Raw genomic sequence first — 27,284 nt, 5'->3', positions numbered from 1 at the left:
AAGAATAGTTTGGTATTACCTCCTTCGGAAAAAATAGTTTGAGTGACAAGATTTGGAAAAAAGAATATATATTTTCAATTCGATTAATGTATTATTCTTGCCTATAATGTTATTTTGTTGTTGTTGATTGTTATCAATTATGTTATAAGTTTTTTTTTAACGGAACATGTTCATTATAAAATGATAACACAAACTTATGGATATTTTTAATAATTTTTAGAACTTACAGGAACAAAATAATATTTTTTGAAATTTCACCAAAACTTGAGAAAAAATTTGTGGCCAAACACATGATGAACTTCACCGAAATTTCTTTCAAGAATAACTTGCCAAGAATTTTTGGAAACTTGGGGCCAAACGGCACCTTGATATCTTGCAAATTATTGTTTTAACATTGATAATAATATTTGTCAAAATGATTAATATACCAAATCATTACAAATTAATTGGCTAAACATATTCGAAAAATCTATTTAATTTGATTTTCCAAAAATAAAACGTGACTACTACAAGTGAACCAATAGGGTAAATTCTTTACTCTCCAAACGTAACTTTTATAAATTGAAATAAATAAAGTTTAGAATTTTGATCAAATAAACTGTATATATCTCGTTGAGGATAGAAAATAAAATTCAAAAACCAATAACTATATTATTCACAATAGATAATTTTAGTAGTTCACCTAATTGTGACTATCTAAATTTTCACCTTCTCGATGAGGATGCGATTCTCTATTTTGTAATTTCCTTCTTTATTCATTTTAATTTTATTTTTCTTTCGATATCCGATATTCGTATTGGAGTTCGATTAGATCTGAATTTGCACCAAAAAATTCCACATTGAATGATAAAACTCTTCCTAACAAATGCAACTTCATATCCAGATAAACTTGAACTCAAAACCTCTAATTAAAAATAAAAAAGTACTTATTACTCCACCACAACACTCCCGTTAGTCTCTTCCTCATTTTTCATTCTCAAACTCTTAATTTTATTTTATTCTTAAATATATCCAAGCAATTAATGTTTTTTGTTTTGTTTTAAGTAAGATGAAAGGTACAAAAAAAAAGGTAACAAAAATTATTTGTTATTGTTAGTGTGAATAAGACGCTAAGTAATAGATGAGGCATCCACGTCAGAGCTAAGAAAGATAGAGATTAACTTCAACCGAATATATTGTAAAAAAGGAATGTAGTCATTAGTATTTATCGATATAAATAGTCGTGCATCAAAATAATAATTATTAAATATTTTTTTTATCTCATATTAATTATTAGGTATATTAATAATATTTATTTTAAAATAATTGTTAATTTAATTAATCAAAAGAGATTTAATTATTTTTTTCAACTTTGTTCTTTACATTAATTATTCTAAAATTAAAAAGCATGTAAATAGATAAAGATAAGGGGTATATTAATCAAATAACGCTTCTAATTAATATTTTCTTAAGAGTTATTCAAAACGTTATCATAATAACTAAAATGGAACAGAGGAAGTATATAAATTACCCTACTTCTTTTATAACTTTGATGTTCGGATCAATTTGTGTGGACTTCAATAAATTTCATGAGATATTAATCATCTCCCGCCAATTACAGAAATCAGGTAAAAAATTCAATATTAAATTCATGATATTCTTAAAATTATGGTTAGGACATTATTTATTAAAATTGTTATAAATTTTATATTTTGTTTAGAAAATATTAAATTCAAATAAATGTATAATATTGTATCAACTTTCATGGTAAAAGCCACGTAACTGCATCTAGTGTTTGTATAGAATCGAAAAACAAATATCTTCAAAAATGTATTATATTTGAAGAATCCGATATACCCTCTCGATAATTTTAAAAGATACGAACAACATAATTTATAAGAATTGATCCGCCGAATTCACATAAAAATCACATTTTGTTGCAAGTAGCATTATAGAAAAATTGGAGCATTTCCTATTTACCATAAAGAAAGAAAAAGAAACATTTTCTTCCTTTTAACAGAATTTAATTCCTTTTATTCTACTTTTTTCCTGTTCCCTTTTTCCCTTTAATTATTCTCTTATTACCCCTCTTTTTGCTTTTTTAAGGATATGAATTCAATTTATTAAAACCCAAAAAAGAGAGGATAAATTATGGGTTCTGGTTCTTATTCTTATAGAACTTTAGAAGTTATAGAAAAACTAAAATTATTGAAAAGCTTTTGATAAATGTGGGGATAGTGAGACGTATTAAGCAAAAAAAATCTCCCTATGTGAAAACATTTTTGTTCGGAGCACTACTCCCAAAATGGGTCCTGTAATGCACGATTCAAATTTAATCGGGGCTCTACAGGCTCCAAACACCGAGTGAGAAACCAAAAAAGCAAAATTTTAACTTCTCTTCTCTTTAATGATTTGTGAATGTTATTCGAGTTAACAGAGATATCTGATTTTTTGTTTGGATTCAATTAATCAAAGTATCAAAGTTGATGACATTGGCGGATTCAGAATTTCTAAGATATGAATATATTATTAAAGAAAGGAGAAAAAAGTACTAAACGAGAATCGATTCTTATTCGTTTAGATAAATAATTCAACATTCAAATGCATTATTTAGCTCAATAATATTAGATTAATTTTAGAAAATTTATGCCATACATACAATACTTAATTTTATGAAGAAATTATGAATTCACGTACATCATCATTTTTACGGTAAATTCTATTGCTGGTTGCTGGGAGTGAATGTTATCATTATTATATTGAATAATCTTAAAGTTTAACTAATGCACGTAATTAACGTTTGGCCAAAATATATAATTAGTTTGTTGTGAGGGGAACAGTCATTTTAATGAAAGGTTATGATAATAATGTCCCAGTGTCCTCTATGATAGATTATATAGTTTGGTTATCCATAATTTTCGCTTCATACTCTGTCAGGATCCAAAATGCGTCATGAGTGGCACTCATACTTAACTTTTTTAGTGGGAGAACTAACGACATAACTCCAACTTATAAAATATGACAATAATGTGGATACTCAATTTATGAGAGTAAGAAATAATAAAACCACTTAAGTCTATTATATACGTTTTTCCAAAAACTGAAAATCATCACTCAAGGACATCTAATTCTAAAATACTAAGTCTGAAAATATCAAACATCAGAATAAATAAATAACTTAATGTATCTGAAAACTAAGGACATCATGCCATGTCCGAGAGAATCCAACATGAACTAGAATGAATAACTCACCCTAGAACCTGGTGTGCTGGACACTGGCTATAGCTAAGGTCGAGTCGAAGTTACTGGTACACTCGCTGCACTCCACAAAAGGAAAACGAAGAAAAATACTAATAGGGGTCAGTATAGGACAACATGTACTGAGTAGGTATCATCGACTGACTCAAAATAGAAATCAATATGCATAAAGTAATAGAGGAAAACCAACCGTAGCACTTAACAAGTGACAACCAACAAGATCAAGATCAACCGGCAGCACAATGAACAATTACATAACCAATCAACAATATCAAGATCACACATGAGGACTTATTCCTCCACATCATGTTATTTTGGAAAATGAGTTATTTGAGATTGGTTAATATTAAGTCATTTTAATTTATTTTTCTTTAATATTACCGTTCCGGAACGTGACACCCGATCCAATAATATTGTATCGGCTTGTAACACCCGATCCAAATATATCATGTCGGAATGTGATATTCGATCCAATAATAACGTGTCGGAACGTGACACTCGATCTAATAATATTGTGTCGGAACATGACATCTGATTCAAATATATCGTGTCGGAACGTGACACCCGATCCAAATATACCGTGTCGGAACGTGACACCCGATTCAATTATAATTAGTTTATTATTCTTTATTATTACTTTCCACTTTATTAACAATATTTCATCAAGCCTTCTTTATTAAAGACATCACTTTTGATAGGTCAAATTCAAGATTATGAATTTCACGATTTTGAGATTTCACACCAATCACAACAACATATCAACCATCCAAACCACAACAATTAAATGCATAATAAACTTCACACATTACTCAATGACTATCAATCGCTATTAAGAGTCTATCTATGATATAGAAAAAAACCATAACCTACCTCAACCAAAGAACCGAAGTCAAATAAGTTAATCCATCAATGTTTTTCCTTTCTTCAATGTCTTGAAACGTTTTCAATCTATCAAGTATACAATATTCGTAAGCAAACGAATTCGTAGACACCAACATTATATATATGTTTAACCTAGACCCAACAACTCACCAAATTCTATAATCAACTCCCTAAAACTCAAGCCTAGGGTTAAGCCTCAATTCCCCCAATAACATAAATCTAATGATTTTGATATAATACAATACACCTAATATTTAATTACCTTATCTCAATATATTAAAACTTGAATTATAATGTGATAATTAAATAAAAATAACTAAAGGCGAGACCAACTGTTAGTAACAATGGCGACGCAAATTTGAAACATATACAGGATCATGGTTTTCTTTTTTTCATATTCACCAAATATGCTCATAATGATTCCTAATGATTAGGCCATAGGATTATATACCCACCTTTCCTACTATTTCTATCAACTTCTGCCAAAGTAATCTTAACATTATATATCCACTGCCCAACAATATAGTTAAATATATTTTGTCCACATACTCAATCGTTGGTTTGTATAGTCATAAGAATATGAGATTTCTCAGATTCGTACCTGCATTCGTCGTTCGTGTAAGTTCTCGTCTTTTCTTTTTTCTCTTTTCAGTTATGCTTAGTAGTGCACAAATAAATTATTAACCCCTATTCCGCTTTATTTTACTAAATATGAGATAAGTGGTATAGGGTATAAAATAAATTATCAATTTAGTCCACTAATTAAATTAGTTATTCAAAGTTATCTCTCAACTAATTAACCATAATTATCAAATAGTCTAAAATACCTATTAAAAATTTACGAGATGAGTATTTTATGAAATAAAAAGCTTTAGTACTCAAAACGACCTAATGGCTCATTACATACTCTTTAACATAAATAGAGGATTTAAATGATATATGTATGTATATATATATATATATATATATATATATATATACATATAGGGAATGACACTGACTTTTGTATTTTGATTATTGTACTATTTATTATTTTATTTTTTATATCCTACTTTGTCATGCTTTTAATAGTCTTTTGTCATGATTTTTTGTTTCTATTATTTCTTTTGATGTATTTTTTCGTGAGCTGAAGGCTTATCAAAAATAATTCTCTACCTGTTAAGATAGGAATAAAGTCTATATACACTCTATCTGCTGCAAACTTCACTTGTAGTGTATTACATTAAATATGTTGTTGTTATTTTATATATTATAAACGTAATCTTTTTACACTATAATGTAATTTAATTAATTATATCATGTTACTTATTATTTTTAGTAGCTTGTCAATTAGAATGTAAATTACTGAAGTTTAATAAAATGTTGCTATGAAATATATGTCCTATATTTAATGATTTGAAATAAGCATCAATAAGTTCTTATTGTTACACATACGAGAAAAAGTAAATTCAAATGATATGTGTTGGTTAGAAAATGATTTACTTCCTGAAAAGAAAAAGTTCCAAGTTTTGTATGAAAAGAGATCAATAAATGCCTTAATTAGATATGGTTCAAAAATGTACTTAACGTATTAGAAATAGTTCAGAAATACGTTCCTTCCACTTATTGGATCAAATTTGCTCATTCTTTTATCTATTGGACCAAAAGCGCTCTTAACGTATTAGAAATGGTTAAAAATGCCCTCCTTCCTCCTATTTGATCAAAAATATTGCAAACATATTAAAAGTGGTTCTAATATGCCCCTTACTCTATCTATTAGATCAAAAATTTTCTTTTAACCTATTATAAACGATTCAAAAATATTTCTTAATTCTAATTATATATGTCAATAATTATTTTTACTGTACTTTGACAATTATTTAGTTTCCTTTTGATTGGTATTGATTTATTTTTTTTGGAAAATTCTTGTTTGCTTGTCTAATTGTTTGTCTTACCTAATAGAAGTGTTTATGTTAAAGAAATAAAATATATGAACTACCATGTAAAGGAGGACAAATTTAAACCATTTTTAATAGATTAACGATATTTTTTACCCAATAAGTAAAAGAATGACATTTTAAAATCATTTTTAATACGTCGAGGACATTTTTCAACGTTTACCCTAATTTATATCATCTCAAGGAATTCATTGTAAACGTCATAATGTGTAGAGAATTTTTTTACATAAATTTGTAATTAATCAATGAATCTCACTCCTAAGCCTAATAGAAAAACAACTAATTCATATAGACCAATTTGATTGTGAACACAAGACAATTTAATTCACTCAGGATATTCTTCTTCTGTTCCCATTTACGTACCCATTTTATTTATTATTCATTTTTACTTATCACTATTTGATTTGACATATTTATTAAGAAAATAATTATTAATATAAGTATTTGTTACACTATTTCTATTAATTGATATTTAGTATTAGGTCTTAGAAAATAACTTGAAGAATAGTATTTAATGCTAAGAGTAAAATACGAAGAAAAAAATTATTTTTTTTAATATATCAAAAATGACAAATAAAAATAAAATTTTATTTTATAAATAAGTGACAAATAAAACTGAATAGTGGGAAGTATCATTTTTTTGATAAATTAATCCCACATGGAAAGACTAATTAATTAGTGTCTAATTTAATTATGCACTTTGACATTTGGGTAAATGTGTCACCAAAGACCAAGTCAAGCCCCATGTTTATTTAAATAATATATTTATATTAAGAAGTTTATTAGATATGTATAAATATTAAATTTAGAACTCAATTATTAATAATAAAATTATTATTATAAAATTTAAAATTCATAAAATTAAAATTTTGATTTTATCTCTAATTATTACTCCATATTATGGTTAGTTTATCTTTTATTATATTTACATTTGACTTTGAATACCAAAAATAATACTTTCTTTGTATTTTGGTAACAAATACTTTTCCATATGACGCCATTAATTATTATGTCTATGTACGAACATTAGTTTTCACATTAATTTTATTGGTTAATGTTTTCACATTGATTCATCTTCTAGAGAAAATAGGAAATTCACATTAATTTTATTGGTTAATGTTTTCACATTGACTCATCTTCTAGAGAAAATAGGAAATGAACATTAGAATCACTAATTCTTCAATTTATTTTATTTTATATATTTTAAAATAATTATTTTATTAAATAATTAACTTTTGTTAATTTTAAGGATCAAAATCACACATTTTAAATAATCAAAGATTAAATATACATAATCAAATAACACACGAACTAAAACTGAAATTATACAATATCACATGAACTAAAATCAGTATTTCCTCTTTACACTTAACTTGACAAGTGTGCGGTCTTTCTCGATAGATCTCACACCATTAACAGCTTGTTTGGATGGGTTTTTTCGTGGTATGGTATGTTATGGTTGGTAAGAGAATCACATTTGTTTTGATTGTTTCTTTAATTACATTGTATGGTATTGTTTGGTTTCATGATTATTTTAACCATGAAAATCCTCACTTTTTGAAACCACCAATTTGGTGGTATTCCATTGTTTACTTATTTTTTTCCAATTATACTCTTACTTAATTTTAAATAATTATAATTTACTCCTTTATTAGGGGCATTTTCGTAAATTTATCAGATACGATATAGTGTCATACAATTAAATCAAACAACAAAATTATCATTAAACAATAACAAATTATACAGTCTATCCATATATAGTATTGTACTATACAATACCATACCATACAATACCGTACATTATGAAATTATGAAAAACCACTATCCAAACAGAGTTAAGAGTATTTTACAATATATATATATGTATGTATATTTTATTTTATTTTTCTTTTGTTCTTCCCATCACCTAAGTGAGATTTTGTTGGAATACTCAACAATCTTCTCCTCCAACTAAGTTCCACATGGCATATAAAGATCTAAGTTCGACATGATCCATCACCTTACAAGCTTATAATATGAAGATTAAATGTATGTTATATATCATTTGAGTATTTATGATCACCAAATTTCATTGACTCTCTTTTTTACGTACATATCTCTAAAACTACGGATAAAGATAGTAAACCCACAAGAAAACAGGAAAACACACTAAACCAAGCCCCATGTGATGACTCTTCATCTCCATACTCTTTTCGTCGAATTGTTGATTTTAATATCAATTGTTAAGCTAAAATAATTCAAAGATATTTTTAATATGATGCGATATTTATCCTTTTTAGGCCAAACACATATGATATTTTTCAAAATGCCTCACACTATTAGAGGTATCCTTACACGATTACAATTTATATGTAGTTTTTTTTCTTTCAACTATCAATATAAGATTTTGTTCGCATTCAAAATATGGAACCTAAATTGTCTTCTATATAAAAGGAATTTCTCGTTTTCAAGATTCGAACTTAAAACTTCTAGTTAAATATCAAGGAATATCAACTATATATCCTTCCACGTCCCTTAACAACTTGTGTGGATAGTTGTTACCTATTTTACTGTGTTGTTAGTTTAAATACAATATTTATTTTGATTGTTGTTTAAAATTTAATAAATCATATCCAAAAAATCTTTCAATAGGTAATGACGAAAAGTTCCATTTTGTGTAACGGACGATTTGGTATGATTACGTCATTACCTTATTTTTTTCTTTCTCATTTTGTTTTTATTTTTATTTAATAATCATAATTTATCTTTTACCCTACCTTTTATAGTAGTTTTACCCCATATTCTCTTTTTTTAGATTTATCCTTCAAATTATTGATGTGTCACATTATGTAACGATGTGAAACAATACATTATATTTATTAAAATAATATAATAAAATTATAGAATAAAAATACAATACAATACAATATGATACATCGTAAAATAATACGTAACGACTATCCAAACAAAGTGTCAGTAGTCCATCATACTTTATTTTAGTTTTAACATGTAAAATTCTTTTAATTTTAGTGGCCTGTAAACTGGTATCCTATCTACTTGGATCAAGAAACAAATATGTTTAAATGCTCAAGTGCGGACAGCAGGTGACAACTATTTTAGGAATCAAGCATATTCTTCATTTATTCACAACTACTAGACATTGGAGTCGTGTATATATATATTACTAATTTTATCTTAATTTATGTGATATAAATTAAATTTAGAGAATCTATTGTTTTTTTTTATGATTTGTAAATATTTTATGTTATTAATTATTATGATTTATAGTACTTTTTATATAATTTTAGACAATATATTTTACTCCTTTTGTCTTAGTATATGTGACACTGATAAAATTTCAAGAGTCGACCAAATTTTATGTCTTTTAAATATTTTAAGTTGTCAATTATTGTGATTTATAAATTTTTACGTCAATTTCAAATAAAATATGTTAATTTCTCTATCTCAATTTATATGACACTGATAAATTTCGAGAGTCAGCCGAATATTTAATGTCATTTAAATTTATAAGTTGTTAATTATTGTGATTTATAGTACTGTTACTATTTCAAATAATATATATTACTTTCTTTGTCCCAATTTATGTGGCACCGACAGAATTTCAAAAGTAAATTGAGCTTTTTATATATCTTTTAAATATTTTAATTTATTAATATTTGTGATTTATAATATTTTGACGTAATTTTTATATATATAACATACTAAAAAAAGAAAGTAAGATTAAAAAAATTAAAATAGAAAAAATACAAAACGACTAAATTGCCCCTATTTAGGAAGTCGACGACCACCTACCTGCTTCCTAGACTCTTATTAATAGTATAAGTATAGTAAAGTAATATATATACACACAATTTTTTTCTTTTTTATTTTATTTAATTTTTCATAGCTTTAAAGATTCTCACTTTTGTTATAGTCAAAACATTTTTGTAAGTAATTTGATATTAAAAAAAAATAATTTAACTTTTGAGAATAAATATTTTTTTTCTATTTTGACAATTCTTTAATTGTATTTTTTTACATAACATATTTAAAAATATAAAATTAAAAGATATTTAATATTTTATTAAATTTCGTATTAAATTAAAATATGACAAATAAATTAAAACTGAAAGAGTAATAGGTTCACTACTAACAAAAAAGAAAAAGGAAAAAAAACTTTCAATAAATTAGGAAAGACCAATTTTTAGGGGGGAAAAAAAGATGTCAAAGAGATAAATTGTTAATTTTGAGAGGCTGCTGACATTTGATGTAACCAACTGGAGGTGTGCAAACCTCCTAAGTGGATAATAGTCTTATTAACAAAATACAACATTTTTTCTTTATCACGACGGTTCTCATCAACTTACATGTATCTCGACAGTTTCACTAGATACCTATTCTCATATTAACATAGTCATAGTATCGGTGGAGTTATAGGATATACAAAATATGAAGAAGTAAATACACGAAGAAATTAAAGAAAGTTCAAAATCTATTAAATAAACATACAAAAAAAATTCAACCATATATAAATAATATAATTTTCTGCGGAAAGGAATTTGAATCAACTTCCTCTATCCGTATCTGGCTCTGCCCCCAAGTCATAGTAACAAATCCAAAAATCTCATTAAGATTTGAACCTAATCTCACATTAATTTCACACACCGCTAACTATTACTCCTCGATTTCTTTTTCATGCATCCAAGAATGTAGCCTAATTATCAATACAAAAAATTGAGAATCATGAGATCTCAAGTTTAAGATCTATCAGAGGTAAAAAAAAAAAGTGATTTCTCTCCAACTATCTAAGTCTTGATGAACAAAGTTTCCTAATACCTGTATTAATAGAAGATAATAAAGACCTTAAAAAATTAATCAAAATGCACACAAACTAAATCGAACACCGTAATAATTCTTCCTCATCACTTCATTTTCCAAATTTGTAGAAACATTGTTGTATAAGAATTTTGTACGTTGTTGTGTAGTTTTGTTGTCACATTCATATATTGTGAGGAAAGGACATTAGACTTGTTGGTTTGGCATGTGGTCATCAATTGGCTGGTCACTAGTCATAGTAGTAGCTTGCTAGGGTCCCATATGCCCATCTGTTCATGATCTGGATATTTTTGTTTAACCCCACTCTTTTTTTTTTCATTCGGTGTTCGAAATCTGCATTAGAGCCTCAATAAAATTTGAATCGCACACTATAGGGTCCATTTGAGAGCGATGCTCCCAACATGATTTTATTCATACTCAGAGCTCGAATCAGAGACCTCTAGTTAAGAATGAAACAATTTCAGCATTGTACCACAATCCATGTTGATGTTTATCCCCCTCTCACTCTCCAAACCCCATAACTCTTAGCTTTTTTCTTTTTCCCCACGTTCAATATTTATAATGTGCTCAATTAAATTTAAATTTACATTGGAAAATGTTATATTTAGGATTAATCGCTTTTTAAAAAGATGAATATATATATATATATATATATATATATATATATATATATGTATCCAATATGGCTCAAAATCTAAATTTTTAATTAAGAATGAAAAAAATATCTGATAGTCGATCGCAACATTTTTTTATTGATCCATAACTCTTGGCTACTTTATTCCAGATCTCAATCACCTCTTTAATTTTGCTGTTGTTACATGATTGTTAAGACAAGGGGACAGGACATTTTTTTTATATATATATATATTTAGATTTGCCAATTTGGTGAATCTATATATTTATCTATATTTGTTTTTAATATAAATTGGAGATTTGGGTTTGGTGAATGTCTTGGTGGTTGGTGTGTAGTTTTAATTTAAGTGTCATGCCCTTATTTTGGTGGTGGTGTTTAGTTTTTACTTCTTAAATTTGTGGTCATAATTAGATTTTGTTCTTCAATTACTTTAATGTGATAAAATAGTGATGGAACGGGATAAGTTTATATTTTCATATCATATATAACATAAGTTATATGTTTATATAGTATAATATGTTATGTCTTAATTGTTATAAAATTAATGTCCATACATACGTTTAGTTTAGAATCCACAAATTATGTCTTACAAATACATGATATAACTAATTATTAGTTCCTACAAGCCTTATGTTGGATAATTTAATTCCTACCAAATTTATGTCGGACAAAACAAAAGTTCTTTAAATTTAGGCATAATACATAAATATGACCCTAAACTTAGTTTCAACTACAACTATGACCTATAACTTTACTAGTGCACAAGTAAGCACTTTAACTATTCAAAGCTTGAATAAATAAACACATTCGTCCTAAATGACATCCTACGTGACAATTTTGTGTTCTATGTGATATTCTACGTGTATTGTGCCACATAGGACACGTGTGTCTACTTATTCAATTTTATGCAAGTTTAAATGCTTAATTGTACACACCTGCAATTGGAGAACATAAATATGAAATGAGGCCAAATTAAAGGACATATTTATGTATTATGCCAAAAATTAATTAGGATAGTACTCTCAATCATTTGCAACAATATTCAATCCAGACAAATACTACCTATTAGATGGGCATCACAAATCGATTTTTACAAACTTATTACCACCTCCATTCTATATTAGATGAGCACATTCAACTTTATACGGTGATTAAGAAATCATTAATACATTGAAAGATTTTATCATTTTGCCCTTTATTTATATCAATGCAATATACATAAAATATAGAAAGAGCTAGTATTAAAAATTATTTACATTCAAAATGTCATATTAATTATAGGGGTAAAATAATAAAAATTTAATTACTTTTATCTTGATTTAGTAAGTGATCAAGTAATATGGGACAAACACTTTTAGTAAGATGCCCATCTAATAGGTAGTATTTGTCTGGATTGAATATTGTTGCAAATGATTGAGAGTACTATCCGAATTAATTTTTGGCATAATACATAAATATATCCTTTAACTTGATTTCATTTCACATTAATGCCCTCCAACTTTGGGTGTGCACAAGTAGGCACGTAAACTTGCATAAAATTAAACAAGTAGACACACGTATTATATGTGGCACAATATACGTAGGTCGCTACATAGTACACAAAATTGTCAAATAGGATGCCATGTAGGACGAATGTGTCGATTTGTTCAAATTTTGAATAATTAAAGTGTTTATTTATACACTAATAAAATTAGATGTCATAATTGCCAGCTGAAATCAAATTAAGAATCATATTCATGTAATATGCCTTAATATAATGTCAAGTCCGTTAATATAATACCACTAGTGATTTAAAATGGGCAGATCTAAGTTTAGAACTGACAATATATTTAGGGTTACAAATGTAACACATGTTTAAAATGAAACTGTTATTTTTCAAAACTAACAAACACAACATTTTAATTTCTACCCCTTGTTTTTGGATTTCCTAGTCATTGTCAATGTGTTCACATTAAATCTATGGTTTATGTGATTAAGCATTCTTAGATACCATTTGACATTTATTGTGAGTGATGACAGCTTAATTTATATCCCACCAATTATGCGTGTGATTTAGTGATTAATAAAATAAATTAAAAAATTTGAGACTTTCAAATTTAAATTTTACCAAAAACAAAAATATTATTTTTTTTGTTTTTATTTACTTGTCAAATATTTTTTGATTTGATTTTTCTATTTACTTGTCAATTTTAACAAATCAAGAAATGATAAAAAAAAATTCCTATTATACCCTCAATTTATTAACATTGAGTTACTGTCTTTGAAAAATATAGTGATTAAATATATTTAAAACTCTATCAATTAATAAGGGTAAAATGATAAACTCATTATACCAATTCTTATTTTCTTAATAAATGAGTCAAGTCAAAATTTAACAAATAAAAAAGAACGAAGGGAGTAAATAATATCTTTTCGTGATTTATTAAAGTCTTTGTGAACATATATACTTGAACCATGTGGTGGTGGGAGGATTTAAGGTTTTTCATTGAATTAATTGAAGTACGTTAAACTAACAAACACCATATTTATCAAAAAAAGAGAAAAATTTACCTTTTGCTAGGAAACTATGGAATTTTATGTCAATTGACAAAGGGATTGATTCATAATATCGTTTTTTTGTTTTTCGGTGTTTGGTATTCGCTTTAAAAATTAATTAAAATTAAATTTACGTGTTGTAGGACTCATATTTAGAGGCGACACTTTTAATATATTTTTTTTATCCTCAAAAGATTAAATATAAAATCTCTTATTAAAACTAAAAAAAATTCAAACTATTCCACCACAATTCATGTTCAATAGATATAATTCAACGAGAACATAGAATTGGTGTTGTTGTTGTCATTCACATATTATTATTAATTTTGGTTAGACTTGTATTTCATTTTATATGTACAAATATCTTGAATCATAGTAATATATTCTATTACCATGGGCTACCTTTTAAAACAATATTCCAAAATTTCAAATCCACTAGAAGATAAAATTAGATAAACCAGGTGATCAATGATGTAATTAGGGCTGTACATAAATTGGGCCGGTTCAAATTTTTTAAATATCAAATTAAATTATTTGCATCATATTTTTAAATTTATAAATCAAATCAAATAAAACTAATACAATTTGATTTTTTCAACCTTGGATTTTTTTTGGGTTTTCGAGTTTTTTTTTTTTTTGAGTTTTTCAGGTAAAAAATTTATAAAAATATATAATTAACTTGTGATTCAAATATTTCCTTAGTCAGACCAAAATATAACTATCTAATTATTTTTTAGTCTTATATTTCTTCTAAGATGTTTCTTAAGAAAATAACACAAAATATAATATGAGTAATGACACTAAAATATTTAACAAAAAAAAATAATAGAATCGCATAAAATAAATAGTGCAAATAAAGAAGTCATAATGAAAATGATCATAATTTAAAAGTACTAAATCATGCTAAAATAAGTCTAATAAGTATTGATTACATGACTAAACACTAAAGAAAAACTAAAATTAGGTTATATATTTTAATTTTCTAAACCAATGTAAAAACTAAAGAACAAATATTCAACATTATCGTCATTCTTAGTGTTGAATTAATTTTTTTTGGGTAGCATAGTATTAATTTGATTTTTATCTGAGGTTTATTAAAATTACTAATATCTATGGGCTATAACATTTATTGGATCATTCAAAATTCTAAGTCAAAGTTGAAATAATATATCAAAGATAAAAAACTATGAAAAAGTATAAGAAATATTTATAAATTATATTAAAATAAATACTTTTATACATAAAATATATTTAAAAAATATATATATAATGTCGGATTGATTTGATCTCGGGTTGATTTTTTAAAGTTAAAACCAACCCAACCCAAATATAATCAGATTTTTTTTCCCAATATCTTACCTTTTTTGTTTTTGGTTTCCAAAACCACATAGGAGTATAATTATAAAATTAAAGAAAAAAGAAAAACAATGGTCCAAGCCAAACATCCCATTTTGTCTTATGTTTATGCAAATGCAAAAAACAAATTAAAAATATTTTATTATGAGATTAAACCAGCGCAATTGGTTCAAGTTAATACGAATTAAAAAATAAAATCCATTTGGCTTCAATAACCTCTTATATTTGTTAGTAAATTTTATTTGGACATTCAAATTACAATTTATTCCTATTGAGTACATAATATATGATAAAATATTCTTAGTGATACTTATAGTTGATTCATTTTTTTTGCGTGTATTCTCAAACGTCTATTAGATAGTTAATTTAATCATATAAAATATGTCACTCATTTATCATACTCTCGATTATAACAAATCATAATTTAAATATCAAAATGAATTTTACTGACAAATTTCAAGGACCGTATTTGTGTATATATATATATAGGAATATGGATTGTGCCATCATACTAATTTTAGTATTCCTTGTGAGCTTAAACTAAAAAAAAAACTTTTGATTCTATGTGTTGCCTTTGATTATCCTCCACCAGCAACTACCTCCCTACCCCCACACCCAATAATAATAATAATAATAATTAAAAAGAAGATAAACAATAGTAATAAATAAGGAACCAGATTCAAGATTGAAGATTCAGTGATGCAACTTGTCAGAATTTTTATCTTTTTGTTTCCTCATTTCATGCTTTTTTTAGCTGATATAATTGATACTCGCCGCTTGAATACAACTCTGTCAACTGATATCCGTATAATATAACTCTTTTGCCTGATGTAATAATTATAGCTACGTTTCATAAATACGTAAACGATATCTATTTATGAAACCCACTTTTCCAAAATGAATGGGCTTCATGTGGCGTTGTGTAAAGCCCACTTACCCTCCCCAAAATGAAGCATTAAGACACTGGGTTGGCCCAATTCGATTAGCGCTTACGCAAAACCAGAGATGTTGGCCCAATCATCAAAACAAACTTTTCCAAAATATTTACATATTATTTCAGTAATATTTTAACTAATTATTGAACTTCAGTATTTAACTATAAGCATTTGCAAATAATAAACTTTTGCATTTGATCTTCCAGTGAAATATTTGAAATTTTGATTTGATTTTTTCTTTTACTTCCAAGTAAAGTTCATATGAATAGACAAATTCAACGTCCACAAAATTATTCTCAATCTTACCTTCTAATCGTATTTCTTCCGGTATAACCACATATCCATCTCATTGTTCTCATTTTCGCAGCCTGCATCTTCTGAACATGAGAGTTCTTGACTGACCAACACTTAACCTCACACAACAATATCGGTCTAACCACCACTCTCTATAACTTACTTTCAAGTTTATGTGGTACCTTTTTATCAAATAAAACTCCAGAGGCGAGCCTCCATTTCATGCCGTACCAATACGATATGTGACAACATCGTCAATGTCAAAACTTTCTTGAATTGAAGTCTCAAGATATTTGAATTCTTTTCACTTAATGATATCATGTGTACATGTCAAGTCTCATTTTCATGTCTGCATCATGCATTGTATATTGAATTTGCACTCTAAATATTTTGTTTTAATCATACTCAATTCGAATCCTTTAAATCAGTGGTGAATCCAATCAGGATGTTCAATTTAATATATAAAATTTCATTAAAGGTGTTCAAGACTTTAAACTCCATAGTTTGTCTCTACACCTCCAACCTAGTGTTAATTCTATTACATGTCTCATCAATTAAAACTATGTCCTGTGCAAATAACATATACCATGATACGTTATCTTCAGTATACATTTTCAATTCAACCATCACCAAGACAAATAAGAATGGGCTCAGTGTTGATCCTTGGTGCAACTCTATCTCAACTCGAAAGTGCTCCAAGTATTCTCCCACTATTCTAATTTGAATTTTGGCTCAATCATACATGTCTTTCATCGCTCTAATGTAAACCATCATTATGCCTCTAGCCTCCCGTCATCTCCAGAGGACTTTCCTTGAGACTTATAAGCCATATGTCTTTTTAAGGTCAATAAACACCATATGCAAGTCTCTCTTCCTATTCCTATATTTGTCTACCAGTTTTCTCATAAGATGAATGACTTCTGTAGTAGATCATACTTCTGTAATAGATCGTCCTGACTTGATATCGAACTGGATTTTGAAAATGGACACACCCCTCCCCACCACCCCTCTCCCATTTTCTTATATTGTGGCTTACCAACTTGATATCCCTATAATTATTACAATTTTTGATAGCACCCTTGTTCTTATACAACAAAATCATCTTACTCCACCTCTATTCTTTAGAACTTTTTGCCGTCTTAAAAATGACATTAAACAACTTAGAAAATCACTCTGTACCTATCATATCTATGGTCTTCAAAAACTCCACCGGAATCTAAAGTAACAATAAATACAACAGGTAACAACCAAAATAAACATTGTATCTAAACTAACAATACAGTACAATACAAAGTATAACAACCATCCAAACAAGGTGTTAACCTCCTCAACCCTTAAACACTTACTGTTCCTGAATTCACAATGTCTCTTAGAGTATTCCAATCACCCAACATGATGTCTCTATCCTCTTTTTAGTTGAAGAGTTTATGTAACTACGCTTGTCATTTTCATCTAATGAATGTCTCTTCCACCAACACATTTCTTTCCTTATCCTTGATACATTTCACTTTATTCAAATCTCGACCCTTCTTCTCTTTTGCCTTCTCGAGCCTATATAACTTCGTATCTCCGCCCTTATTTGCTAGTTCAACATACAAACTATCATCTTTGCTGTCGTAACCACTAACTTAACCTCCCATTTCATCGCCTTATACTTTAATACACTATTATTTTATTTTAAAAAAGTTGGTCCAAAATGTAAAATTGCACCCTATTATATTTTGGAAAAACTACACAAAATAGATCATTTGTGAAACTATTTACCCAAATTGGACTCAAGCCAAACTATTTACCTTTAATAGACTCATGACCTAAACTATTTACCCTTTTACCCCCACTTTCTCCCTTTTAATTTCGCGCATGACGTCGTGCTGACGTCAGCATCACTGTTCCTCTTTGATACCATCAGAGTATATTATACTTTGATGGTATCTAGCAGTTTCTTCTTGATACCATCACAGTATAATATACTCTGATGGTATCAAGTAGTTTCGCTGAAACACTATCTCTTCCTTTTTGATACTATCAAAGTATATATATACTCTCATAATATCAAACATATATTTACACTAGTGCCCCTTTCCTTGTTCCTCCTTGATACCATCAGAGTATATTATACTTGATGGTATCAAACAATTTATTCAACAGTTTCTTCTTGATACCATCAGAGTATATATTCTGATGAATTCAAGAATGAAGAGATAGTGTTTCAACGAAACTGCTTGATACTATTAGAGTATATTATGTAATCTCATGATATCAAATACGCAAGATAGTTAAAAATAAGAGATATGAAAGTAATAAGGTATGTAATAGTAAATAGTTTCCTTTTTTTTTTTGGGTATAACAATAATTATCCCTTTTGTTTTTTAATGTAAAAAAAGGAGAGGTAGGAAAAAGTACTAAAAAAAGAGAAAGATAGAAGTAAAGAAACTTACTTTAGACACGTTTCATTTTCTTTTTCATCAAAAAAATATAAAATTTAGTGCAGAAAACACAAAGTGGTGACACATTTTCTCATTTTTGTCTGAAAATTTTCTTGATCTAATCGCTCTTAACCCCAATCTTCAAGGTCATTCACAACCCCAAACCCCCGTAAATTTTGTTGGTTTTTTTAATTTTTCACCATTGATTTTTTTTTTCCATAAAAAATTAATCTTTTTTGTACATTCTTCTTTGTGACAGTTTTTTTTTTTGGGCATATCATATATAAAGTTGGTTATGGGAAAGAGAAAGAGAAGAGCTGACCTCAACAAGACTCCTCCTCCTGCAGGTATAATGAATTTTTACATGCTTCTTATGATCTTTTAAATTATTTTTTTTGGGTATTTTATGTTGCTATTTGATTATTTATAACCCTTACATGTTGTTTGTTATCAAGAAACAATTTTTTTGACCTTATAAGAGTTATAATTCATTAATTGAGAAATGGGATGTTAGTTGTTATCATCTTGTTGTAGTTTTTGTTTGTGTTGCTTTGACTCTTAAAAAATGTTGACGGTTGTGTAAAGCAGTGCATTTCGGAGAATCAAACAATTTTGGAGAGTCGGAGCAACCTATTTTTTGTTGTTTTTTGCTTTTTGTTTTGGGGTTTGGGGTGGTGGGTGGTGGTGGTGGTGCTTGAAGTGTTTGGATTGGTGACAAATGGATTTTTTTTTTTGTGTTTGTAAAAAAATTATTGCTTTTTCTTTACTTTTTGCCAATTTTATAACCATATTGCTTCTGGATGGAGGCGAAGCCAGAATTTTCAGTTCATGGGTTCTGAATTCTAAAAAAGGTAACTTACTAGGTTCTGGATAATTATTCATGCATGTTGAATGAATTTATTAACAGAAATAAAGGGTTTTGACCTGAACCCGTAGCTTTGTCTCTAGCTCAGTCCCTGCTTCTGGAAAATATCTCAGTTCAATCTTATGAATGACCTTTGGTTGAAGGTTTAAATTTGATCAAACTTCAGTGTCCTGAGTTTGGTGAATGGAATGTTAGTAGAAAGTTCTGTTTTCACAAAGTTTGAGTAGTTGGCTTTTGATGATTAACGGTGGTGTTCCAGGCTTGAATTTATGCTCTTGATGATTATATAGCATCGAGCGTGTGAAAGTTGATAAAACATTGTTGAGACATATGATTTAAGTGTAAAATGTTTGGGAAAAAAATGTCAAAAGTTCGTTCTTTGAAGCCCAAAAAAGTGTCTAATCATTGGAAGTTCTTACTTTCCATTTTATGATATGGTTATTCAGAATTACTCACTGCTAAGACTCAATGGTTGTCCGCGTTGTGTTGTATGGTCATGACCTTTCTAATTGATGTGCATATAATATTGCTGGACATCTTGATCGTTTTGGTTTCCAAATTATATACTCCTTAACATTTCTTCGGAATTGTCCGCTCATAGCACGATGGAAGTGTCCGTCCCAATTTACGTATAGGTGTTTGATCGGGCACAGTTTAAGAATGAAATGATTTTTTTGAAACTTGTGGTTTAAAATAACTTGTAGATTTTTGTGTGGCTATAAATCATCATTAAGGATAGAATAGGGAGTTTATAGTTATATTGTTATAGAAAGGTGTCATTTTTTTGGTACCGACTAAAAAGGATAGAGTCTCACATATATTGCGACGGAGGGAGTAATAAAATGAGTCTAGTGTAGATCACTAACTTATTTTCTTCTTTAATCCTTAATTGATATTTAAGGTTACATGTAGCCATATTTGAGATCCTCTTTTGTTTCTGTTGAAAATCGAGATGCTTTGGGTTAAAGGAGCGTCTAGACTGAGAGTAGGTTCTTGGAACATTGGGTCGTTAACCGGAAAATTCATAGAGCTAGTTAAGATTCTAAAGAAGAGGAAGATTAATATAGCTTGTGTCCAAGAGACCAAATAGGTTGGTTCTAAAGCTAAGGAGGTAAACGGGTATAAGCTTTGGTTCTCTGGTAGATCGAAGTATAGGAATGGGGTATGCATTTTAGTAGACAATGATTTAAGGGATCAGGTGGTGGAGGTTAGGAGAATCACTGATAGGATGATGTCGATTAAGGTGGTCGTTGAAGGGATCACGTTGAACATTATTAGTGCTTATGCGCCGCAAGCGGGCTTAGGCGAGGAGGATAAAAGGCGCTTTTGGGAGGATTTGGACGAGTTAGTGGGAGACATACCTCCTACTGAGAAGCTTTTCGTGGGAGGGGATTTCAATGGGCACATCGGGTCTATTTCGGGAGGGTATGATGATGTGCATGGAGGCTTTGGCTTCGGGGACAGAAATGGAGGAGGAGTTTCACTTTTGGATTTTGCAAGAGCTTTTGGGTTGGTGATAGCCAATTTGAGTTTCCCAAAGAAGGAGGACCACTTGGTAACCTTTCGTAGTTCGGTGGCTAAGACTCAGATAGATTTTCTACTTCTTAGGAAGGATGATAAAGGTCTATGCAAAAACTGTAAGGTCATCCCGATCGACAACCTTACAACCCGACACAAGCTCTTAGTGATGGATTTAGGAATCAAGATGACGAGGAAGAAGAGGGTTGGGGAGGAACGACCTAGGATCAAATGGGAGAGTTTGACCACAGCTAGTGCCCCGGAGATGGGAGAAAAATTGAAGGATATGGGGGCCTGAGATAGTAGTGGGGATGTGAACAGTATGTGGGATAGGACGGCTAGTTGTATTAGGGTTGTAGCAAGGGAAGTGTTGGGAGTCTCGACAGGTAGTCGTAGTCGGCATCGAGGGGACTGGTGGTGAAATGGAGAAGTGCAGGAGAAGGTGGAAGCAAAGAAGATGGCGTATGCGAAGTTGATAGAAAACAAGGATGAGGTGGAGAAGTGGACGAATAGGGAGCTTTATAAGATAGTGAGGAAAGAGGCGAAGAAGGCGGTTTCAACAGCAAAAACGACAGCTTTTGAACGCATTTATGCTGAACTAGAAGAGAAAGACAGGGATAAAAAATTGTTCAGGTTAGCCAGGGCGCGGGGGAGAAGGGCACGCGATGTGGGTCAAGTGAAGTGCATTAAGGACGAGCATGGAAAAGTATTGGTAGAGGAGACCCATATTAAATAGAGATGACAGTCATACTTTTATAAACTCTTGAATGAAAAAGGGGACAGAGAGATTTGGAACATACAGGTAAGCGTCACGATTTTGGGTGTTGCAGGAGTATTACGGTGGAGGAGGTTAAGGGTGTTGTTCGTAGGTTGCGTTGGGGACGAGCGACCAGACCTGACGAGATTCTTGAGAAATTTTGGATGAGCGCGAGCTCGGTAGGTTTGGAGTGGCTGACTAGGTTATTTAATGTCATCTCTGAGACGGCAACGATGTCCGAAGAATGGAGGTCGAGCGTAATGATCCCTCTATACAAAAACAAGAGGGATATCCAAAGCTGCAACAACTATAGAGGTATCAAGCTTCTAAGCCATACTATGAAAGTGTGGGAAAGAGTGGTTGAGATGAGGGTCAGGAGAGGCGTGTCTATTTCAGAGAACCAGTTTGGATTTATGCCGGGACGATCAACTACAGAAGCCATCCATCTTATGAGGATACTGGTGGAGCAATATAGGGAGGGGAAGAGGGACTTGCATATGGTATTCATCGACCTAGAAAAGGCTTACGATAAAGTCCCACGAGAGATACTATGGAGATGTCTGGAGGCTAAAGGTGCACCTGTGGCGTACATTAGGGTGATCAAGGACATGTATGAGGGTGCCAAAATCAGGGTAAGGACAGTAGGAGGGGAATCAGAGCACTTCCCAGTCAGGATGGAGTTGCATCAAGGATCAGCTCTCAGTCCATTTCTATTTGCCTTGGTGATGGATGGATTGACGCGACAAATTCAAGATGAGGTGCCATGGTGTATGCTTTTCGCGGATGACATAGTCCTGATCGATGTGACTCGTAGTGGAGTTAACGCTAAGCTGGAGGATTGGAGACATACCTTGGAGTCTAAAGGGTTTAAGCTGAGTAGAACCAAGACAGAGTACTTAGAGTGCAAATTCAGTGAGACACCTCAGGAGGTTGGCGCAGAAGTTAGGCTTGGTGACCAGGCCATCCAAAAAAAAAGTAGTTTCAAGTACCTTGGGTCTATCATGCAAGGCAACAGGGAGATTGACGATGATGTCATACACCGTATTGGGGCAGGGTGGATGAAATGGAGGCTCGCTTCCGGTGTGCTATGTGACAAGAAGGTGCCACCATAACTTAAGGGCAAGTTCTACAAAGTGGTGATTAGACCGGCTATGTTATATGGGGCGGAGTGTTGGCCGGTTAAGGTCTCTCACGTTCAAAAGATGAAAGTTGCCGAGATGAGAATGTTGAGATGGATGTGTGGGCATACCAGGAGCGACAGGATTAGAAATGAGGCTATTCGGGACAAGTTAGGAGTGACCTCGGTGGAAGACAAGATGTGGGAAATGCGACTGAGATGGTTTGGGCATGTGAAGAGGAGAGACACAGATGCCCCAGTGCGGAGGTGTGAGAGGCCGGCCATGGATGGTTTCAGGAGAGGTAGGGGTAGGCCGAAGAAATATTGGGGATAGGTGATTAGACAGGACATGGAACGATTACAGCTTATCGAGGACATGACCCTAGATAAGAGGGTGCAGAGGAACCACATTAGGGTAGAAGGTTAGTACATAGTCTCGTTATTCTTCCTTATTAGTAGGCGCATTAGCGCACTATAATTTCTTGTGCTCCAATTTCTGTTATTATCTATTACTTTCTGTATTTTGATTACTCTATTTTATCCCTGTCGTTCTCGTTATTTGCTTTCTCATATATGTCTTATCTAACCTCTTTTATGCTTTTATTGAGCCGATGATCTTTCGAAAACAGCCGTACTACCTTGGTAGGAATCAGGTCTGCGTACACTTTACCCTCCCCAGACCCCACGTTGTGGGATTTCACTGGGTTGTAGTTGTTGTTGTTATTCATTTATATATTTTGGTTTTCTAACAATTGTGTCATAATTAGGAATCCAGCAATTAGGAAAGCCTCCTTATTTCATATGCACTTATCCTCCTCATGTCCGGATCAGCTTGTGTTCACCATGACTCATATATCGAGTAGTTCACTATAGCCTACAAGCATAGGTAGAGTAAATCTGTGTTTCAAAGCTAAAGTAGACGGGCTCACACTGAGTGTTGTAGCAGGGTTTCGACCTTGGAATCTACAGTTTGGAAATTGCTATGCCTTAACCATTAGGTCATCTCTTTAGGAACTCCTATATAAGGAGTTCTCTATGCATTATTCATAACTCAATTCAGTAAAGGATTTCACGCTTCTTTTCTCTTCTCGCAATTTCTAACTGTCAATGGCTCACAATTTCAGAACTTTGATGTTTTACGGGCATCATGTATATAACTTCTCCCGTACCTTCCCAAAGAACTGAAGTTCTTTGGTGATTTGGTCTTTAGCTTGTGATATTGCATGCATTCAAGTCTTAAGTTGTCTTCTAACTTGCTCTTCTATTTGAAGCGGATATTAACTAATAGTAGCTTATTGACACTACAATGGGGGTGCTTCTTTTTGCAAGATAATAGCATGACATAAAAAGTATCAGGATGATTTTTGTTCTCTCCGAGTTGTATCCCTTCCTTTATACTTTGCTAGAAGCTAAGAGCAACTAAGCGAATCTTGTATGTACAAACAAACTCACTTTTCTTGTGTGCTAATTATTTTGAGAAAAGACAAATGAATCATGATTCCATTTTCGATATGATTGCAGACCTGATGCCACCCTCACCCAGAATGGATGCATTGTCGAAACAGGTTCTCTTTGTTCTTCACCTCATAATGGAATTCTATAACTTTCTCAGTTTTCCTTTATTGATTAATACACATCTCCTTGCACTTTGTCTCTGATTCATTCTTGGGATGCATTAACCACGGAGAGAAGGTAAATGCTATCTTTATTTAACAGCTGATAACCACATTACCGAGGTTGGTTTAAAAAGTTTGCTTGTTTTTGAGGTTTTTTGAAGTTCCATCCTGAATAATTCTAGAGTGAATGGGTTAGAAGGGTGGATTTCTAAAGGATTCGGGTAATTAAAATGGGAATGAGTAATCTGATTTTGAGCTTGCCACATGTCCCTCTGTAGAAAATAACGGCAAATTTGTGTCAAAGTATAATGGGAAGGGTATATTTGACCCCGAAAGTATAACAAGGGGTATATTTAAACTATTTCTAATAGTACATATATTTAAGACATAATGCATAAACGTGTCCTTTAACTTGGCCGCAATTGGCATCTATGCGCTCCAACTTTAGGTGTGCACAAGTAGGCACTTAAACTTATATAAAGTTGAACAAGTGGACACACGCGTCCTACGTATATTATGCCACGTAGGACACGTGTGTCTACTTGTTCAACTTTATATAAGTTTAAGTGCCTACTTGTGCACACCCAAAGTTAGAGGGCATAATATCAGTTGAAATCAAGTTAAAGGGCATGTTTATTAACCCTTTTCTGCAAATAGATTGGGAGGTGATATAGTGTTGGAGATACTTCAAGTGTAAATGAGCTTGAAGTACTGCACTATTTGAGTGGTTTGTGCTCGTCTTCTTTCTAAGAGATCTCAATTTGCATCATGAGCAGAAGTTCTCTCATCAAGTCGACAGCAGTGGAATAAAGTCTTTTTTAACCATTGCGGGGGATATCATGGATGGTCCTGTGAAGGTAACCCAAGGCCAACAATCATCTATTGTTCACCGTCGAAATATTGACCTTCTAAAGTCTTTGAGGCATCCACGTCACTACGGCCGTCATTATTCTCGACGGAGGTCTACTAGTAATGCTGAGGCATCAGCTTCCCATGGTGGTTATACGCCTTCTTATGCTGAGAAGTGGTCTTTAAAGATGGCAAGCAAATGCTATACAGATTCTGGACACGACACAGGTGCCCCTTATGTCCTTTACTTGAGATTTATTCTTTTAACTGGAACCTCATGCAAAATCTCAGTTAGTCTTGGCCCAACTCTGCCTGGGGGTTGGCCTTTTAAGGCTTATTTCACTTCTTTTTTGATCTTTTTCTGTTGTTGCTAATTGGAACTCCGGCTCGGATAATCTCCTGAATCTTGTCCATTACGTCAACCCTTCTTCAACAAGGAGAAGATAGGAGGGAATTCCCTTTTCCTCTTGAAATGTTGTCAGGTTACCGAACCTGGACTTGTCGCCTGAAAATTTTGGCAACTTGAATAACTGAAACCTCATAAAAACCTAAAGTAGTTTCACATGCGCCTTTGTGCCTCGGAGGCCAAGTCCTTGTCAGGACATAAGCCAAGCGATAATTTTGATAGAAACTCGAATGTTACATCATCATAGTGAGAATTTCTGGTTTCCTTTTTGTATTTGTCTAGCACGATTCTCGTGTTTCTATTGAATCTACTTTAAAAATTAGAGCTTGAAGCACGTCTCACTTCACTTTCTTTGCATTCTCCGGTCAGATAATAGGCAAAAAACAGTTCACAAAACAGAAGGTGTTCCATCCAGTTCACTGGCAACGAGGGCGATATCATCCGATGCTGGGAGACTCTTTTGTGTATTATGCAACAAGTTTTTGAAGAATGAACTTTACATTGTCCTTGAAAACAGTTTGCCTATATGCTCTGTAGTGGCAGTCTTAGCTTGTGGTCATCTTTACCATGCTGATTGTCTGGAACATAGAACGAACCGTGAAGATAGACAGGATCCGCCCTGTCCAATTTGTCTTGGCTTGGTTTCTCACATCGACGCATCATTAGAACAGGATTGAGTATAGGTCAGCTTTTGTACTGATCATCTTTTTGGAGATTAGAATCATCTAGACAGATACAATCTTGTACATGATTTTGAATGTTTTTTTAAAAAATTATCTGCAAATATTGTATAGTAAGAAGTTGAAAAATGATAAATGGGGATCATGTATGGGAACTTTTTAAATGATGTATGATACTGTTGTTAGTTCATGCCTCTACTATGTTTCTAAACTCCCTTGGTTCAGCGTAACACGTGATGTATGGTAAGGACATATATATATATATATATATATATATATATATATTTTATTTATTTTTTTCTCTTGAAATATGAAAAGTAACCTGTAAAAGTGAACATCTATTTTTAGTTCCGTGAACAAGTAAAAATGATGGTGGGAGTAACTAATTTTTTAACTTTTTTTTCTCCCTCTTAAATAAGTAGCCA

The 27,284-nt window shown here is 31.0% G+C and overlaps 1 protein-coding gene across 3 annotated transcripts; it reads left to right on the top strand.

Moving 5' to 3' along the window:
* The first annotated feature begins 19,094 nt into the window (after nucleotides 1-19,094).
* LOC129891438 (uncharacterized) lies at nucleotides 19,095-27,049 on the top strand. 3 transcript variants are annotated; one of them, XM_055966806.1, is made up of 5 exons: nucleotides 19,095-19,197; nucleotides 19,311-19,398; nucleotides 24,830-24,873; nucleotides 25,701-26,001; nucleotides 26,549-27,049. In XM_055966806.1, the coding sequence occupies exons 2-5, from the start codon at nucleotides 19,347-19,349 to the stop codon at nucleotides 26,854-26,856; spliced, it is 705 nt and encodes a 234-aa protein (XP_055822781.1). In that variant the 5' UTR covers nucleotides 19,095-19,197; nucleotides 19,311-19,346; the 3' UTR covers nucleotides 26,857-27,049. The 3 variants fall into 3 exon arrangements, with proteins under 3 accessions (XP_055822781.1, XP_055822782.1, XP_055822783.1); XM_055966807.1 differs by lacking the exon at nucleotides 19,095-19,197 and adding an exon at nucleotides 24,638-24,740; XM_055966808.1 differs by lacking the exon at nucleotides 19,095-19,197 and adding an exon at nucleotides 24,580-24,740.
* Nucleotides 27,050-27,284: the final 235 nt, after the last annotated feature.

This window comes from Solanum dulcamara, chromosome 6, assembly GCF_947179165.1.
Source record: "Solanum dulcamara chromosome 6, daSolDulc1.2, whole genome shotgun sequence".
In the NCBI taxonomy this organism is placed as follows: domain Eukaryota; kingdom Viridiplantae; phylum Streptophyta; class Magnoliopsida; order Solanales; family Solanaceae; genus Solanum; species Solanum dulcamara.
Note: the sequence above shows the minus strand (reverse complement) of the source record. Positions and strands in the feature narration are given on the sequence as shown.